The sequence below is a fragment of the Trichomonas vaginalis genome, chromosome I (assembly GCF_026262505.1).
Source record: "Trichomonas vaginalis G3 chromosome I, whole genome shotgun sequence".
Classification (NCBI taxonomy): Eukaryota; Parabasalia; order Trichomonadida; family Trichomonadidae; genus Trichomonas; species Trichomonas vaginalis.
Window position 1 is genome coordinate 18,635,368 of NC_067203.1, and position 17,522 is coordinate 18,652,889.

Here is a 17,522-nt window from a genome sequence, read left to right on the forward strand (position 1 = left end):
TCATGAATGGATCTTCCTTACTGAATAAACGTGGTATTGCTTTAATTGATTCTTCAATTAAACCGTTCCTGGTGTAATGCATTTATCCTCTAAAACTTCCATCTTTGTGCATGAAATAATAACGTTTATCAACTGTTGCGTTAGCAGATGTAGCGGCTAAGCTTGTAATTAATTTGGCAGGAAGTCCGATTTGTTGGAATTTGCGATCATATTTTATAAACATGATTCATAATCTTTTCATAATTTTCATCAGTTATCTTTTCATAAACGTAATTTTGTAAATCAGCAACTCTTAACGGGTCAACCTGACAAAATACTAAAGTATCCCTGAAAACATAATATTTAAGAATGATATCACCAAATGATTTAGGATAATCATCGAACGCCTGAAATGCTAACAAATCATTTACCGAATAATCATTATCAAAAAGTGATATCAACTTCTTCATTTGCTCTCTTGAAAAACTTCTGAAGGGTCAATATATTTACCACATACTGAGTTATCATATTTTTGAACATTATTATATAACGAATGAACAAACTTTTTAACTTTCCTTTCTGATTTTGGTTATATGTTGCAAATGCGAAAGATTCACGGGCGCAATCCATCTGAAGATAACCGGCATCACCTCTTTCGGTTTTACTTCTAATTGTTTTAAAGCTTTGATTTGATGATTTGTAACCAACGAATAAACGCATGCATTTAAAAGCGGCATCACATGTGAAAGCTTTATTTGAACTAGAGTTGCTTTAACTTTGCGTTTAATATATGTTCACCTAATTGATTCACATCATGAGCCGGATTTGTAATTCTTAAATGAGTTTGTTTATCATCAAAATATGGAGCATCAGAGTCATAGCATGAACTTTCAAGTTCTCTATAATATCTTCTACCGTCATTCTTTGCGAATATTTCATTTATCTTTTCGAATGAATGAAACACATTTCCATTAATCGGTTTAGTGTTTGGCACCAAATAGTTAGTCGTCATTTATTAATAAATAAAAAAATCAAAATTAAAAGATGAAAATGAATTTTTAATTTTGATGAATAATCAACTATGGCTGCAGGTATATTTAAGAAACTGTGGGATAAAGTAAAAAGAGGAGCGCATAAAGTTTGGGAAACAATGAAGAAAGGAGAAATTGGATATTAAGAATAAAGAAGCAATTAGTGACATTGCTGAATCAATAACGCCAAAAGCTGCCCCAATAAGAGAAATATTAAATAAGGAGAAAAAGTTTATCAAAGACTTCAACCGATACTAAGATAAAAATAATATTTATTTTTCCACTATCTACCTCCTATTTTATTAAGTATTCCTTCAGCAATTCCACCAATTGCGTTACCTGCTTGTGCTCCCATCGCCGGATTACCTGCTTTTAGTACCTAATACTCCACCTATGATAGTTCCTGCCGTTTTCGCTACTGGTGCCAAAAAGTTTGCAATGGGTTTAATAATATTTTTATAAACCCAACCCGCAGCTTTCTTAATTCCATCCCATAATTTTTTAAAGAATCCTGCAGCTATTTCTGATTTAATATTAATTAAAAAATATATTTCATCACTTATATTCTAATTTTTATTTAATGATAAATGAAACCGATTTTAAAAATAAATGGAACAGAGGAGGAAGAAATAAATGAAAGTGAAGATGTTCAACAAAAAATAAAAAAAAAAAAAAAAAAAAAAAGGTAGTGGGGCTTCCAGGCACTTCGTGCCTTCTAGCCCTGATGATGTTTAGTAATAAATGAAGTTTTTATTCGGAAAAATTGTTAGTCTTCTGGGTCGAAAACATTATATATAATGTGTCACTTTTCACAAATTATATATGTTTTCATGTTTTGTCAAACATGAACGTACATGTTTTGTCAAGACTTCTTCGTAAATGTTTTGTCAAGACTTCTTCGTAAATGTTTTGTCAAGACTTCTTCGTAAATGTTTTGTCAAACATGAACGTACATGTTTTGTCAAGATTCTTCGTAATGAGTGTAAATGACCAAAAATATAATTTAGGGTAGAAGGTTAGATCTAACCTCTTTTCTAACCTCTTTTCTACCCTCTTGAATTTGTCATGATTTCTTCGTAAATGTTTTGTCAAACATGAACGTAAATGTTTTGTCAAGACTTCATCGTAATGAGTGTAAAGGACCCAAAAATAATGTTTAGGTGAAGAGGTGAGATCTCACCCGTTTTTTTCACCTTTTTCTCACCCTCTTGAATTTTCATGATTTCATCGTAAATGTTTTGTCAAGACTTCTTCTTCGTAATGAGTGTAAAGGACCCAAAAATATAATTTAGGGTAGAAGGTTAGATCTAACCTCTTTTCAACCTCTTTTCTACCCTCTTGAATTTTCATGATTTCTTCGTAAATGTTTTGTCACTTTTCTGTCACTTTTCAGGTAAAAACATTTTTTATTATTATATATAAATGAATTTTACAAAACCACCGTTACCGTTCTTTGGAAATAAGAGTAGATGTAAAGATATTATATTGAGAGAACTTAAGAAACTACCGAATGGTCTAACATTTGTAGATTTGTTCGGTGGAAGTTTCTATATATCCCATTTGTGCCATACAATATTCCCAGACTCAAAGATTATATGCAATGACTTCGACAACTATATGGACCGTCTCAAACATATTCCAGACACAAACAATATATTGAAAGAGTTAAAAGAAAAGATACCTATAGGTAAGATGGAACGTATACCATTAGATAAGAAAAATATTGTGAGAGAGGTTTTGAAAAAAGCAGAATATATAGACTGGGATAGTATATCTGCTAGACTATTATATAGTGGTTCTATAAGAGTTCATGACATTGAAACACTTATGTCAAAAGTTTTATATCTTAACTATACAAATGTTTTCAAAGAGGACATAGAAAATATATTGAGGGTATAGAGTTTGTGAGATGTTTATTGGACAGATTTGTATGAAAAATATAAAGACAAGGAAAATGTTTTCTTTATAGTGGACCCGCCGTTCTATAACACATGGGATTTTCAATACCAAGTAGACTGGACTTTGTGCTGAACAAAAAGTGTCATATAAACATCTGTCAAAAACCGTTTTTTACTTCACTTAAAATGCCACGTAAGCTACGTAAGAATATACGTAAAGAGAAGGGAGCATTGAAACATCCAATAGTAAAACTGACACCACAACAACAGTTGCAACAACAAATTATGAATGACCCCACTATGTTGCAACAAATGTCAAGCAACCCTATGCTTTTAAACCGAGTTATAGGTGCACAGAGTGGAGGTTTAAGAGCGGCACTTTTAGCGAAAATGGCAGGCTATGGTGGAGCTGCAGACGGAACAGCTTATAACCCTCAAAGTCAAATGAATTTGAGTTCACTCAAAAATAAAATAACAGATGTCAAAAAGTCAAACATAGACATACAGAAACAAATAAGTGAAAACGAAAAGAAACTAGAATATGACAGACACACAAAGAAACTCAATGAGTTAAACGTAGAGAAAAAGAAGAAAGAAGAACAACTGAAAGAACTAAGTACAGAGGAATATGCGAAAAAAGTGTCAGAAAAAGCAGCAGAAGTAGCAAAAATGGAACAAGATGTTATAAATTTGAAAAACCATACTACTCAATATAAAGTACTGAAAGATGAAGAGATAAAACAAAAAGCCCTGAAGACATATATGGATAGCGATGAGTATAAAAAAAGAAGTTGAAGCAAATGTAAAGGCAGAAAAACTTTTACAGTTGCAAAACCAAACCGTACAGTATGAAAAACTTAGCACAAGAAAGTAAAAATAACGACGCAGCCATGCAAAAGGCAATGAAAAGCGCAGAATATATAAAAGCTAATAATGACTGGTTAGATGCCCAAGCCAACGCTAAAGCAGCCCAACTTATAGGTCAATAAGGACAAAAATACAGCGGATGAAGACAGTTCAAATGAAGCTTTAATGAATGCTGACTTTAAGAACGCCTTCGAAGCTCTTCATAGTAAGGTGAAACTAGTGAACGACTTCTCATCTGGAAAGAAACTGAAGTCTGAAGGTTTCGACAACGAGTTAAGAGAAGTAGCACAAAATATGACGAAAATAACAGATGCAGCAACGAGACAGGCAGTTCAAAGTGCCTATGACGCCGTTAGAGCAACTGTTGTGGAAAGTCAAGAAAAAGAGTTACAACGACCAAAACAGACCTAGTAAATGCTTTCTTAAGAACGAAAAGTCAGGTAGGACATTATGCTGCAGATGGAACATATGTGCCAGCTGGTGGAACTTATATCCACCAGATGAGGTACAAGAAACTCCACAGGAAGAATTCAGATACAACCAGACATGGAAGAAATAGTTCAGCAACAACAGCTAGAAAGCCTGAAGGAAACGAACAAGTTCCTCCTTTGGAAACTACAGAAATAAATGACGCAAGACTGAAACATTGGGTAAAAGCTTTCCCATTCACAAAAGATATTGTTGGTAACATGGAAAGAAAACCAGAATGGCTACAAAAACATATATTTGGAAACGAGCTTATTCCATATGGACAAGCTCTGTTTGAAGAGCTTGAACCGGAAACTCAGGAAAAGAGTCATGCAAACAATACGCGAAGACTCAAATACAAACTATGACAAAATCTTTCTAGGATATAGGTTACCTGAGATGGGCGACCAGAGCCCAAAGGCAAAAAGGACATGGGAAATTTACAACATACTAGGTGAACATGAGGCAAAGATGCAACAACTTGAAGCAGAGGGCAAGTTACCAAAAGCGACACCAAAGAAGAAGAGTAGAACAAAGTGAAAGTAGTGAAGAAGTAACTTCATCTAGTGAAAGTAGTGGCAATGAAGGAAAAAGAAGAGTTAAAACTCAGTCAGGAAGAAAGTAAAGCTTGGTCCGAGTGGGTTCTATTATGATATATAAATCCAACTATTCTATATTTTTACCCATATGAAATGTACGCCGCTCAGAATATAACGCCAACAGTTTTGGATGCCATGAACGGAAATGTTTCCGAATGGTATAACGAATGCGACAATGCCATTAGAAGGTCAGAAATAGTTCCTGGAACTTACGAATATACAACTGCTGTTTCTTATGGAAACGTAGGTGAGTTTGGAGAAGGCTCTTCAACAACAGTAGATATTGCTTGCGACAGGTTTCATATTATTTCTATTGACAACTCATTCTTATACGTGGAACAAGACATTGAAATAAAACCTTCTGCCAAGTTGTCTGACAAGAAAGGTTGCAATGGAATTTTCTATGTCGGATACCAATATGCTCCAGAAGTTTTCATGGGATATAAGATATATTCTAACTCTGACTTAGTTCAAACAGTAACATGGGCAAACTATGAATGGTTCGCTTTGAGAAACTCAGTACAACCACAAGCTAGAGAACAAACAGACCAGTATGCAAATATTGAGAAAATAAGAAGACTTGACCCTAACGTTCCAGGAGTTTATGTTAACCTTTCTGGTTCAGATGGAAATGCTGCCACTAAAGTAAAACTGAAACTTAGAGTTCCTTTGTCATCTTTCCTCATCTTCAGGTTTTAAGATACTTGCCAAACTGGGCAGGAAAAATTTCTATCGAACTTACTCCAAGCAAAAATAACTTAGTCATTGCACCAACACAAGACCCATTCAGCATTACTGTAGCTGGAACTGGTGGAGCCAAGTTTCTGTGACTTTTGCAAAGACAAAGTTGACTTAGACTTTGGTTTCTCAAACTTCAACAATGAAGTAAACTATTATTTCAATGCTGCTGGAACTGCTTGGGACCCAGTTAAGTTCACATGCGAAAAGTTTGAATGCAAGAGAATAGAAAGCAGACTTGCCGTTTATATGTTGGACCCAGATATTTCAAATGCTTTAGCTGCCAAATATATTGCAGTTCCACTTATGTTCCCTATACACCAAATATCTGTCAAAGACTTTGCAGGTGAAGTTGGAAAACCAAAGTGCTGACCCAGGTGCAAAAACAGATATTGCTTTAAACAACTGCAATGAAACATGCAGATACTATGTTTGTACTGTTCAGACGAACTATAAATGACTATTCTTGTTTCTACAACCCCGGTATTAAATATCATATAAACATAGATGGCAAATATTATCCAAGAGAAGAATATTCTACAGTTGAGGATATGAGGTCATACAACTTGACATTAGATGCTATGAACTTTAACAACAACTTCACAACAACCATAAACCCTGAAATGCAAAGTTCTATTATGCCATATGTGAAAGTATGGACTCATACAGGAGGTCAAAAAACTCAATATACAAATGGAGACCGTTCAAACTTTTGGCTTGGCATTCCATTTGCTGACTCAGAAGACTTTATGGGTGGTATTTCAACTGTTGGTACTGTACAAATACAATATACTGGTGACAGAGACGGTCCAGATGAACTGAGAGCAAAGAAGTTTACAAAACCAATAGCACTTTTCACGGAAGATGCTCTTTTGAAGATTCGTTCGATGAAACCTGCTGGGGCTCCTCAGATTGGCATAACGACAGCTTCCATCGAGCAGATTTTGGCAGCAGGTCAGTAAGTTGTTCTTGAACTGACTTCTCTCCGTCAAATATTGACAGTACGCCAGTTTTGACATAATATTGTAAGATAAACTTACCTTTAGAAATATCTGTAAGTTTTGTTGTTATATTTTTGTCTGCTTCAAGAACTTTCACCATTTCAGTTATACCAACTTTCTTTGCTTTATGAAAATATTTAGGTTCAGCAAAGACTGCTATTCTATAACATTTACCATTGTTTGTATAAAGAACTATTCTGTCAATGTATTTGTATTGTTTGTGAGTATAAACTTTGTTTTGCTTCAATTCGAAGAGATACTCGAATACGTCCATCTTTTTATTCTAAGTAAAATGTCATTTCCGAAAAATAGAAGCGTGAGTGTTTCAAAAGGTTTAATGGCGGTGGCAGATGTGAAGTTAAATTCACCAACTCAAACAAACAGTCAAAGTGTTGTTGTCAATGTCAAAGACAGAGATGTTGAAGTGGGGAAACCATACGAAGACGAAGATGGTATAACAATTGTTCCTGTAAAAGAACAACCAACATATCCTGAAGTTAGCAGAGACTTAAGTTCTGTTGCAGATATTCGAAACGACTACCAACAACTTAAAGACAAACTTCAAACTCAGGAGAAGATTTGTCAAGCTTTAGGTATAATGTTAAACTTGGTCGAACACAACCCTGTAAAAGTGAACTCATATGTCATTGCACCTCATGAAGTTTTGAAAGAACTATTGAAACTTTTGACAGAGGCAGACGATATAAACATCAAAGAAATAGAACCCGACATTAGTTGCTGTGGTGTTTCATATAATGTCATTGACAAGATATACGTTATGAAAGGAGGTGAAACGTTGAACTTAAAGTATAGTTTCCCAGACGTCATAAAAATATTTGACGACCACAACATTTCATTAAAATTTATTTGCTAAGTAAAAATGTCAAAACTTCTTGAAAGATGTTTGAAGAAAATAATATAGACTTTATTTCATGTAAAGGACTTTACACACTTTTGAACGATATGAAAGACCCTGTTTTGTTTGTTCGTGTAGACAAAGGAAAGTTCTATGTCTTTACAAAATATTTGAACTTCTTAGACAGAGAACTTCAAGAAACGCCATGTGAAAGTTTAGATGAAGTTCTTCTCCACTTTCAGAAAAACTTTTAAATATATATAAATGGCAGAAGATATAATGGTTTATACTATTACGACTAAAAACCCTGAGTCATATAATTCTATAACAACAAACTTACAAAGTCCTAAGGACGATATTGTAAACTAACCTTAAACACAATGACGACTAAAGCCTGTTTTTGCTCTTTTGACACCGAAGACTTTATTGTTGTGAATGGTAAAAAATACTCCTTTGAAGATACTTACTCAGATATACCACCAACAGGTTTTGTTGACTTATTTAATACTTAAGTACGGGTGTAACATGTGCTGCAACTAGAGCAGGTTTCATTATGTTTGGATGTCCGACTGAGTTTACTATAAACAATATGAGCTATAATACAAAACTTATTTCTGGTTTTTACTACCAACAGTTTCCTATAACAGGAAAAGGTGTCATACAAGGAATGTCTATTCCATTGACTTAAGTACACCTATTTTATATATTGTTTCAAACTTAGGTTCAAAGTGCTATTCGAATGTCGACAGAAACTACTATGACCAAAAGATACTTATGCGTATAAACAATACTTTCTCTGCTGGTTTGCCTATTGTTCATTCGATGCAGAATTTTCAACTTAGTGAACTCAAACACTTTGGCAAGTATAAACGTTGACATTAGTTGACGCAAACTTTGTTCCTGTAAAACTTTTTATGTCCTATGTATTTGTCAATGACGGCAGAAAGTTTCGAATTGGAAGATGCAACTGGTGAAAGTATTGTATTACAAGAACAACTTCAACAACAAATAGCTCAAGAACAACAAATGCAACAAATGCAACAACAAAGTCAAGAATAAAAAAAAATATTTTTTTTATTTTTATAAAAATGTACAGAATAGATGTTTCAGATTTTTATGACTTCCAAGCATTCAGAAATATGTGTCCATTTCGAGACTATAACAAAGCAGTCGAGAATTTTGAAACGTTTAGTCATTTATGTCGACTCTGCCCCAGAATGTTATGTTATGAAAGAATGGGATGTAGTCTTTAACAAACCTAAAGCGACAATAGTTTCAGAACAAGAATGTAGACAGAAACTTAAGAAAATAAAAGTCGTACAAGTTGGCATGAAGATGTTAGATGCTTGGGATATCTTATTGTCAAAACTTGAAGATTTTTCAGTTCGTGGTATAAAGTTTTATACACCTTCTCCAAACTTCTATTCTATCTTCACTGGATATAAATACGAACAAGTAGAATGGAAAGAAAATATTATAGAAGCTTGGTTAGACCATGTCAAAGAAATTATATGCAATGGAAACGAAAGAGTCTATGAGTATATCTTATGTTGGTTTGCAAACATCTTACAACATCCAAGTGCTAAAAATGAAACTGCTCTCATTATAATTGGAAAACAAGGAACTGGTAAGAATACTTTCTTTACAGATATTTTGTGCAAACTGTTAGAGGGCTATTCGAACCCGAATATGACAAACATAGAAAACATCTGCGGTAAATTTAACTCCTCAATAGAGAATATGAAACTTATAGTTTGCAATGAACTTCAAAGTATAGATACAACAAAGTTTTGAACTCAGATGCTTTGAAGAGTCTTATAACAGACAAAGTTGGAGTTGTTGAAAGAAAGTATAAAGACCAAAGAGTTTGTGAAAATGTTGCAAACTTCATTATGGTTTCAAACAATACTGTTCCGATGAAGTTAGAAAGTTCTGACAGAAGATATGTAGTTGTCAGAACGTCAGATTCTCATATGCAAGATACAGAATATTTTGACGACTTAGCAGAAACTTTGACATCTGACTTTTACAACCACTTGTTCTCATATTTTATGACATTAGATATTTCAAAGTTCAATCCAAGACAAATTCCACATACCGAAGAGAGACAAACATTGTTAGAAGCAAACAAGAGTGTATATGAACTGTTCATAGATGAAACTGACTTTGAGTGTTTAGATGAAAGGTCATTGTACGATTCGTATAAACAATATTGTCAAGAATATGGTTATATGACAGCTTCTAAACGTACATTCTTGGCAAATGTCAAAAGTCTTTTAGACGTACAGAATGGTGTATATACAAAGAAAAATTTTTATGAGTAAATTTAAAAAAAATATTTTTTTATCCGATAGAAAAGATGACAAAATTCATCTCAGTAAACAAGTACATGTCAGGACTTAAAGAAGAACTAGACCCATTCACATATTTGAATGTTTACTTCTACCATTTTGAAAAGTCTTCATTCAGCAAAGTTTGGAACATCGAACCAGTTAAGTTTGCTATTGTGACTAAAAATGTGCGAAATTTGAAGACTTAGACATAGAAGGTTTGTTAGCAGTCAAAGAAAATTTTGACAGAAGGTTCTCAAACCTTAAAGAAGGCAAAGCATACAAACTTGTTATACCTTATGAACCAAAGAAAGCAGACGACTATGAATATTATGAGTCTAAAGTTGTAGAAGTTCAAGGTAAATTGGGTAAAAAGATTTTAGAGTCTAAGCCAGTGTTTACTCCTAAAGAGGAAGAGAACATTGACATTGACCCAGAAATGTTCTAAAAATAAAATTTTATTTTTACATGTCAAATTTCTTTTTCTCTGGAACTGGTTCAGGTTCTTTTTTCTCTTCTTCTACTTTCTTTTCTTTCTTCTCTTCTACTTTTTTCTCTTTCTTTTCTTTCTTCTTCTTCTTCTCTGGTGGAGTTATGTCAAATTTCTCCGAACCATATTTCTGTAAAAGTTCTTTGTCCTTTAATAGCTCATCTATTCTGTTTTCTATTTCATCTTCAAGAACAGCGCATGTGTCTTCTTTGCATTCTAAGAAGTTTTGTTGGACTTCATCTCTCCAAGAGGCGTCATCTCTGTCAACAAGTCTGTCATTGACAAATTTTAAGACTTCTCTGCTTAATGTTTTATGGTTCTTGTCATATTCCCATAAACAGAACTTTAGAACAAATTCACCTTTCTTGTTTACACTATGTAAGATTTTATGGTCGACAGATGTTTTGCTGTCGAAAAGCTTGTCTCGAATATAGATAGCGAAATCGCTAGACATTTTCTAAAAGATAAAAATTTTAATTTTTCTAAAAATATGTTAGAAAAAAAGTTTGCTGACATTGACAAGAAATTTGAGAATGTTTTAAACAAGAACAAGAGGAAGTTAGAAAATGCTCAGATAAAACCTATACATGACAAGTTCTTATTTGCTCAGAATGGTATAACAGGTAATCGCACCACCTGGGTCGGGTAAGACTTTCACTTATCTTAAAATGGCTGCACAACAACAAGAACTAGATGAGAAGAACCCATTCTATGAGTTAGTTGTTATTTGTTCGACTTCTGGTCAATTTGACCAAACCGTCAATTCGTTCAAAGATATTATAAAGAAGTCTAAGTTAGTATGTATAAAGGATACTGAGTTGTTAGATTGGATAAAGAAGTACCAAAGAAGAGTTTTGAAGTATAATGCTATAAATGAGTATATAAATTCTAAGTTTAAAGACCCAAATGAGGAAATGCAGAGAATATTAGAGAAGAAACACTTCAGAAACAAACAGAAAGAGATAGAATACATTTCGAAGAAATTGCAATCTTACGATTGGAAGACATACCCTCATAGATGTCTTCTTATCTTAGATGATTTCGCCTCTCATCCTTTGTTAAAGAATAGAGAACAAGATATGTGTCGAATTCTTAAGAAACTTAGGCACTTTAACATCTCAGTTGTCATTTGTGTACAGACAGCAAAGAGTTTAAGTAAGGATGTTAAAAGAATACTTACTGACATTATACTTTTCCCCGGATTGTCCGAAGACGATTTCATGGAACTTATGAAAGAGTCCATGGCAGGTAAGTTTGACAGACATGAACTATGGGAGAAGTACAAAGTCATACAAGACCCTCATACTTCTTTCAGAATTCATATCTACGCGAACAAAGTTCAAATTGTAAAAAGTCAAGCTTGAAAAATCTAAGTGTTTAGTCTTAGTAAGTCTGTTGTGGTGCTGGGGCTGTCGGTTCTTCTGGCTTTGGAAGGCATTCAGGAAGAGGAACGTCAGTCATTCGTTTGTGTCCTGTTGGAAGGAAAATTTTTTCCTGTTGGAAGGAAAAACTTTTCCTGAAGTTCGACCAAAAAGTTCTCAATTTTCGAAAATTTGAATGGTTTACGGACGGACAACTGGAAAAATTTTTCCTGTCGGAAGGAAAATTTTTTCCTGTCGGAAGGAATTTTTTTTCCTGTCGGAAGGAATTTTTTTTCCTGTCGGAAGGAAAATTTTTTCCTGTCGGAAGGAAAAGTTTTTCCTGTCGGAAGGAAGGACTCGGAATGCCAGAAGGATTTGACGAGGCAATTTACATTATAGAGCTACTTGAGCCATCTGAAGTCAAGCGTAAAAATAAAGAGTTCATTTACTCTACTTGTTTGAAGTTGTCAAAATACTCTGTTATTTTTTCCTTTAACAATGACAAATCTTCTTTGAATGTAAGAATTGTACAACCTTTAATATCATAGTGTGTTTGAGGTAACGTATCTTGAACTATTTGTTTCACATCTTCATTTGGAGTCATTGAAATCGGTAAGTTTTCGCGATAGAACCAATTTCTGTCAGATTTGTAAATCTTAGCAAGGTCGTAAAAGCTTTTGTTGTTTCTTCTGACTAAATGCAACATAACCATATCTTTATCTTCTTCATTTTCCATCTCTTCAGTATAAATCATATACTTATAGTTCTTTTCCTTACCTTTTGGTACCGAACGTGGTATTCTTTTCTGAATGCTTTTGTCTTTTGCTTCAATGACTTCATTTTTTGCTTGAAGTTTCTTTTCCATCTCTTCACGTTCTTGTCTATGAATTTCGTCAAGAAGTCTGTAAATATACCAAGCATAACGAGGCGAAGCCCACATTGCAACAGCATTTACAAGAAGTCTATGTACATAATATCCTCTCAAACCATTTGGCAATTTTTCACGATTTTCGTACGGAATCTCTACCCTCGGTTTTCCGAGGGTAGCAAACATATGAGGAAATTCTTCTAAAAGTTCTTTTGTCTGTTGGTTTTCAAACCAATGATATGCTTGCTTTGTAGAACGAAGAGCGTTCAAAATACTTTGCATCTGGTACATATCGTCTTTGACCGAACGAATGAGACGTAACTGTTTGTTATACTGTATGTACTCGTATTCTTCATTTATAGCTTCATGAACGATAGCAGTTGTTGTGTTCTCTGTTGTTGACATATCTGTCTTTACATACAAAATAAAAAAATAAATAAAAATAAAACTAACTTTATTTTTTCTATCTTTCACAAAAGACCAAAAATAAACGCTTTACATGTATTTTTCAGCAACTTCGTCAAATAATTTTATAGCTTTATCTATCTCATCCACTTCAAACGTTTCTTTACCTTTTATGGGAGCACCATATATTTTCTCAAACTTTTCAAGTAGTTCTGTTTCAGCAGCTCTCATATCGTTAACGAACACAACCTTGACTCTATTGACTGTACTGTCATATCTTTGAGTTATTATATGTTCTTCCTATCTTATATCTCTTTGTATTGAAGTCCTTCGGTTTCTGAACGATGTAAAGTAAGCCTTCACTGCAACGTTCCGTATCGAATGAACCATATGTTATGAAGTTATATCCAACAACTGGGTCTAACCATAACAAAACTATTGGTATAAGACTTTTGTCTATGAGATATGCTGTAGTTCCATAGAATCTTACCGATATCATAAGCTCAGGATTTCTTGTCAAAATTTTCTGAGTTGAAGCATTTCTAACCCAGTCGTTTGTTTTCTTTCCAAATGGAGATAAAATGTCTGACAAAGAATATTTGTTGTATTTCTTTGAGTATCTTACGTTTAAATCACCAATTCTAACCAATTTAGTGTTATTGTCTATCTTTTTAACTGTTTCAAACTCAGTGTTTGTCATTTTTGTTCTTACATACAAAATAAAAAAATAAATAAAAATAAAACTAACTTTATTTTTTCTGTCTTAAGGAAATTCATGATTTTCATAGAGTTTTGGCGACCAGGGTTTTTTCCCTACTCGCAATTTTTCACGATTTTCATGAGTTTTAGGCGACCCCGAAAAAAGTCTGGGTCGCAATTTTTTACGATTTTCATGAGTTTTAGGCGAGTAAGATTTTCTATCTTGTATAAAAGATATGATTTCAGGGATTTTTTTTACGAAGTGTCAAAGTTCTCTTCGTCAAAAAATAACAGTTATATAATGAAATTTGGTCATTTTTTTACGATTTTCATGAGTTTTAGGCGACCAGGTTTTTTTCCCTACTCGCAATTTTTTACGATTTTCATAGAGTTTTAGGCGAGTAAGATTTTCTGTCTTGTATAAAAGATATGATTTCAGGGATTTTTTTGACGAAGTGTCAAAGTTCTCTTCGTCAAAAAATAACAGTTATATAATGAAATTTGGTCATTTTTTTCAGCAAAAATATATTTTAGGGTAGAAGGTTAGATCTAACCTGTTCTCTACCCTCTTTTCTACCCTCTTGAATTTTCATGATTTCATCGTACATGTTTTGTCAAGACTTCTTCGTAAATGTTTTGTCAAGACTTCTTCTTCGTACATGTTTTGTCATGATTTCATCGTACATGTTTTGTCAAGACTTCTTCGTAAATGTTTTGTCATGACTTCTTCTTCGTAATGAGCGTAAATCAGACAAAAATATATTTTAGGGTAGAAGGTTAGATCTAACCTCTTTTCTAACCTCTTTTCTACCCTCTTGAATTTGTCATGATTTCATCGTAAATGTTTTGTCAAGACTTCTTCGTACATGTTTTGTCAAGACTTCTTCGTAATGAGCGTAAATCAGACAAAAATATATTTTAGGGTAGAAGGTTAGATCTAACCTGTTTTCTAACCTGTTTTCTACCCCAGTTATTTTATAAGCGTTTTACATGGTAAACGTTATTTTTTAAATTTTGTGAAAACTCAACGGTTTGACACAAGCCCTAAAAATTATTTTACTCAGAATTTTGTTGCTGAATTCAGCAAAAATAATGTTTAGGGTAGAAGGTTAGATCTAACCTGTTTTCTAACCTGTTTTCTACCCCAGTTATTTTATAAGCGTTTTACATGGTAAACGTTATGAATTCGTGAGACTCTAAACAGTTTTGTAGCTTCTATTTCTTCTGTCAGTATGTCAAAAGTTTTAACTATGCCGAAAGTCTCTTTATATTTCTTCTTGACGTCAGATAGAAGGAAATCGTCAGCAGTTGGATAGTTTTTGTTCAGAAATTCTAACATGTCCATTTTATTTTCTACCGGCTTCTCTGCTTCTTTCTTTAAATCTGCATAGTCGTTTCTCATACGTTCTATCTCTTTGACGGAGTAGTTATATTTCCTCATTGCTGCTTTACATTTAGAACATTGCGGGTTCATTTTTGCGTTATACATTGAAATAAAACCAGCTAAAACAACCAAGGCGTCAATGGTTTTCTTTAAATCTGAAGCAGTTGGTTTTATCTGTTCGTTCCATATTTTACATCTTTTATCTTTATCTCTTATCTGCCATACACATTTTGCAGCTAATGAAACAAAGTTGTCGTAGGTCTTAAACTCCCCGGATTTATATATGTCAGAGATGTTCTTATATACCATGTCGCAATCTTTGTCCATAACCTTATGGTTGCAATGAAATCCAAGAAACTCATAGTTTACCTTTCGTATGAACTTCTTTATTTCTACTGAGTCAGTTGCTTTGACTTCAATTTCGTCGAATTCAGGAATAGTGAGCTTTTGTTGTTGGATTTCAGGCAATTTGGGTAAATGGTCAATAATGTCCTGCATTTCATAAAGATACTGTTCATTTGTTTCATCTTTCGCACTACAGTCTAAATTACATGTTAAAAGTTCCTGCTTTATCTTCTGGATTTCTGTTTCAAAAGTATATGAAGAAGGAATGAAGCTTTTCATTTCTACTAACATTGACGTAGGATTCATGACTAACGAGTTTGGTGAAGTTGTTGTTTGTATTGTTGTTGTGCCGATTGTTGAAATCATATCTTTTATACAAAATAAAAAAATAAAATAAAATAAAACTAACTTTATTTTTTATTTCGGGAAAATTCATGAAAATTCATGAGGTTAGAAAAGAGGGTAGAAAGGAGGGTAGATCTAACCTTCTACCCTAAAATATATTTTTGGGTCCTTTACACTCATTACGAAGAAGTCTTGACAAAGCATATACGATGAAATCATGAAAATTCAAGAGGTTAGAAAACAGGTTAGAAAAGAGGTTAGATCTAACCTTCTACCCTAAAATATATTTTTGGGTCCTTTACACTCATTACGAAGAAGTCATGACAAAACATTTACGAAGAAGTCTTGACAAAACATTTACGAAGAAGTCATGACAAAACATTTACGAAGAAGTCATGACAAAACATTTACGAAGAAGTCATGACAAAACATTTACGAAGAAGTCATGACAAAACATTTACGATGAAATCATGAAAATTCATGAGGTGAGAAAAGAGGTTAGAAAAGAGGTTAGAAAAGAGGTTAGATCTCACCTCTTCACCTAAACATTATTTTTTGGTCCGGGAACAAAATGAACGAGGTCAGGATGTATGCAAATACCTTTGAATTCATTCATAACACCCTTTGTAAGCTCATAAAATGCTTGTTTTGAGGTCGAGCCACTTTTGGCTCCACCGTATTCTTTCAACCAAAACTCAAGAATTTCCCGCATGAATTTTGTATAAAAACCAACCGTCTGTATTCCGACGGTTGCTATATTCTTCACAAAACATTTACGATGAAATCATGACAAAACATTTACGAAGAAGTCATGACAAAACATTTACGAAGAAGTCATGACAAAACATTTACGAAGAAGTCTTGACAAAACATTTACGAAGAAGTCATGACAAATTCATGAGGTTAGAAAACGTGTTAGAAAAGAGGTTAGATCTAACCATCTACCCTAAACATTATTTTTTGGTCCGGGAACAACTTTCTCTCAATTGGAGCTGTAGCATACTCTTTGCGTAAGCGGTTCAGACCTTCTTCGAACTCTTGGTCTCTCTTCGATTTGGATTGAGATTGGAATTGCTGGGGTGGAGCTTGCTGGAACATCCAAGGGTTGGGGCAGTAAGGCATAGGCTGAGGAGGGTAGTTCGGGAAGCCTTGTGGTGGGTAGTAACCTTGAGGTGGAAATTGGTAGAAATTCGGAGGTACTTGCTGGAACTGAGGTTGCTGAGGAGACTGTTGTGGTTCTTTAGGTTCCTCTGGTTTGGGAATGGACTCGGTTGGTGGGACGTCGGACATTCGTTTGTGGCTTAACCGTCGGACCACAAACGATAAAAATCTCTGCTACTAGCAGTACTGCTACTGACAGTAGCAGTACTTTTACTGACAGTAGCAGTACTTTTTCTGACAGTAGCAGTACTTTTTCTGACAGTAGCAGTACTTTTACTGACAGTAGCAGTACTTTTACTGACAGTAGCAGTACTTTTACTGACAGTAGCAGTACTTTTACTGACAGTAGCAGTACTTTATCGTCGAAAACCCTCTCAAATTTTCCTTTTTACTGACAGTAGCAGTACTTTTACTGACAGTAGCAGTACTTTTACTGACAGTAGCAGTACTTTTACTGACAGTAGCAGTACTTTTACTGACAGTAGCAGAGATTTTTATCGTCCAACTTTACAAATGTAAACTTATATCGTTCTATTTTCTTCACTAGGGTCTAACACCAAAGTAACCTTACAAATGTAAACTTATATCGTTCTATTTTCTTCACTAGGGTCTAACACCAAAGTAACCTTACAAATGTAAACTTATATCGTTCTATTTTCTTCACTAGGGTCTAACACCAAAGTAACCTATGTACATG

General features: G+C 34.0%; 7 protein-coding genes and 4 pseudogenes across 11 annotated transcripts, besides 2 other annotated features; 7 read left to right on the forward strand and 4 right to left on the reverse strand.

Moving 5' to 3' along the window:
• The first annotated feature begins 1,664 nt into the window (after positions 1-1,664).
• Positions 1,665-1,766: a terminal%2Cinverted (terminal inverted repeat of Maverick-3 transposon ID:TVAGG3_1008980).
• Positions 1,665-17,522: part of a mobile genetic element that runs on past the window's edge.
• TVAGG3_1008990 lies at positions 3,095-4,783 on the forward strand (annotated as a pseudogene). Its single transcript has one exon. A coding segment is annotated over exon 1 (1,689 nt).
• On the forward strand, positions 4,936-5,888 carry TVAGG3_1009000 (annotated as a pseudogene). Its single transcript has one exon. A coding segment is annotated over exon 1 (953 nt).
• On the forward strand, positions 6,132-6,542 carry TVAGG3_1009010 (protein of unknown function, DUF4106 family; the record flags this gene model as incomplete). Its single annotated transcript, XM_051254508.1, has 1 exon — positions 6,132-6,542. One exon carries the CDS (start codon positions 6,132-6,134, stop codon positions 6,540-6,542), a length of 411 nt encoding a protein of 136 aa, XP_051080082.1.
• TVAGG3_1009020 (protein of unknown function, DUF4106 family) lies at positions 6,919-7,455 on the forward strand (the record flags this gene model as incomplete). The annotated part of the gene is made up of 1 exon (XM_051254509.1): positions 6,919-7,455. The coding sequence occupies one exon, from the start codon at positions 6,919-6,921 to the stop codon at positions 7,453-7,455; it is 537 nt and encodes a 178-aa protein (XP_051080083.1).
• TVAGG3_1009030 lies at positions 8,526-8,901 on the forward strand (annotated as a pseudogene). Its single transcript has one exon. A coding segment is annotated over exon 1 (376 nt).
• TVAGG3_1009040 lies at positions 9,797-10,215 on the forward strand (annotated as a pseudogene). Its single transcript has one exon. A coding segment is annotated over exon 1 (419 nt).
• Positions 10,232-10,711, reverse strand: TVAGG3_1009050 (uncharacterized protein; the record flags this gene model as incomplete). The annotated part of the gene is made up of 1 exon (XM_051254510.1): positions 10,232-10,711. The coding sequence occupies one exon, from the start codon at positions 10,709-10,711 to the stop codon at positions 10,232-10,234; it is 480 nt and encodes a 159-aa protein (XP_051080084.1).
• TVAGG3_1009060 (protein of unknown function, DUF4106 family) lies at positions 11,172-11,621 on the forward strand (the record flags this gene model as incomplete). The annotated part of the gene is made up of 1 exon (XM_051254511.1): positions 11,172-11,621. The coding sequence occupies one exon, from the start codon at positions 11,172-11,174 to the stop codon at positions 11,619-11,621; it is 450 nt and encodes a 149-aa protein (XP_051080085.1).
• On the reverse strand, positions 12,064-12,891 carry TVAGG3_1009070 (KilA, N-terminal/APSES-type HTH, DNA-binding family; the record flags this gene model as incomplete). The annotated part of the gene is made up of 1 exon (XM_051254512.1): positions 12,064-12,891. One exon carries the CDS (start codon positions 12,889-12,891, stop codon positions 12,064-12,066), a length of 828 nt encoding a protein of 275 aa, XP_051080086.1.
• Positions 14,744-15,685, reverse strand: TVAGG3_1009080 (organellar and viral DNA polymerase type B; the record flags this gene model as incomplete). The annotated part of the gene is made up of 1 exon (XM_051254513.1): positions 14,744-15,685. One exon carries the CDS (start codon positions 15,683-15,685, stop codon positions 14,744-14,746), a length of 942 nt encoding a protein of 313 aa, XP_051080087.1.
• Positions 16,598-16,954, reverse strand: TVAGG3_1009090 (uncharacterized protein; the record flags this gene model as incomplete). Its single annotated transcript, XM_051254514.1, has 1 exon — positions 16,598-16,954. One exon carries the CDS (start codon positions 16,952-16,954, stop codon positions 16,598-16,600), a length of 357 nt encoding a protein of 118 aa, XP_051080088.1.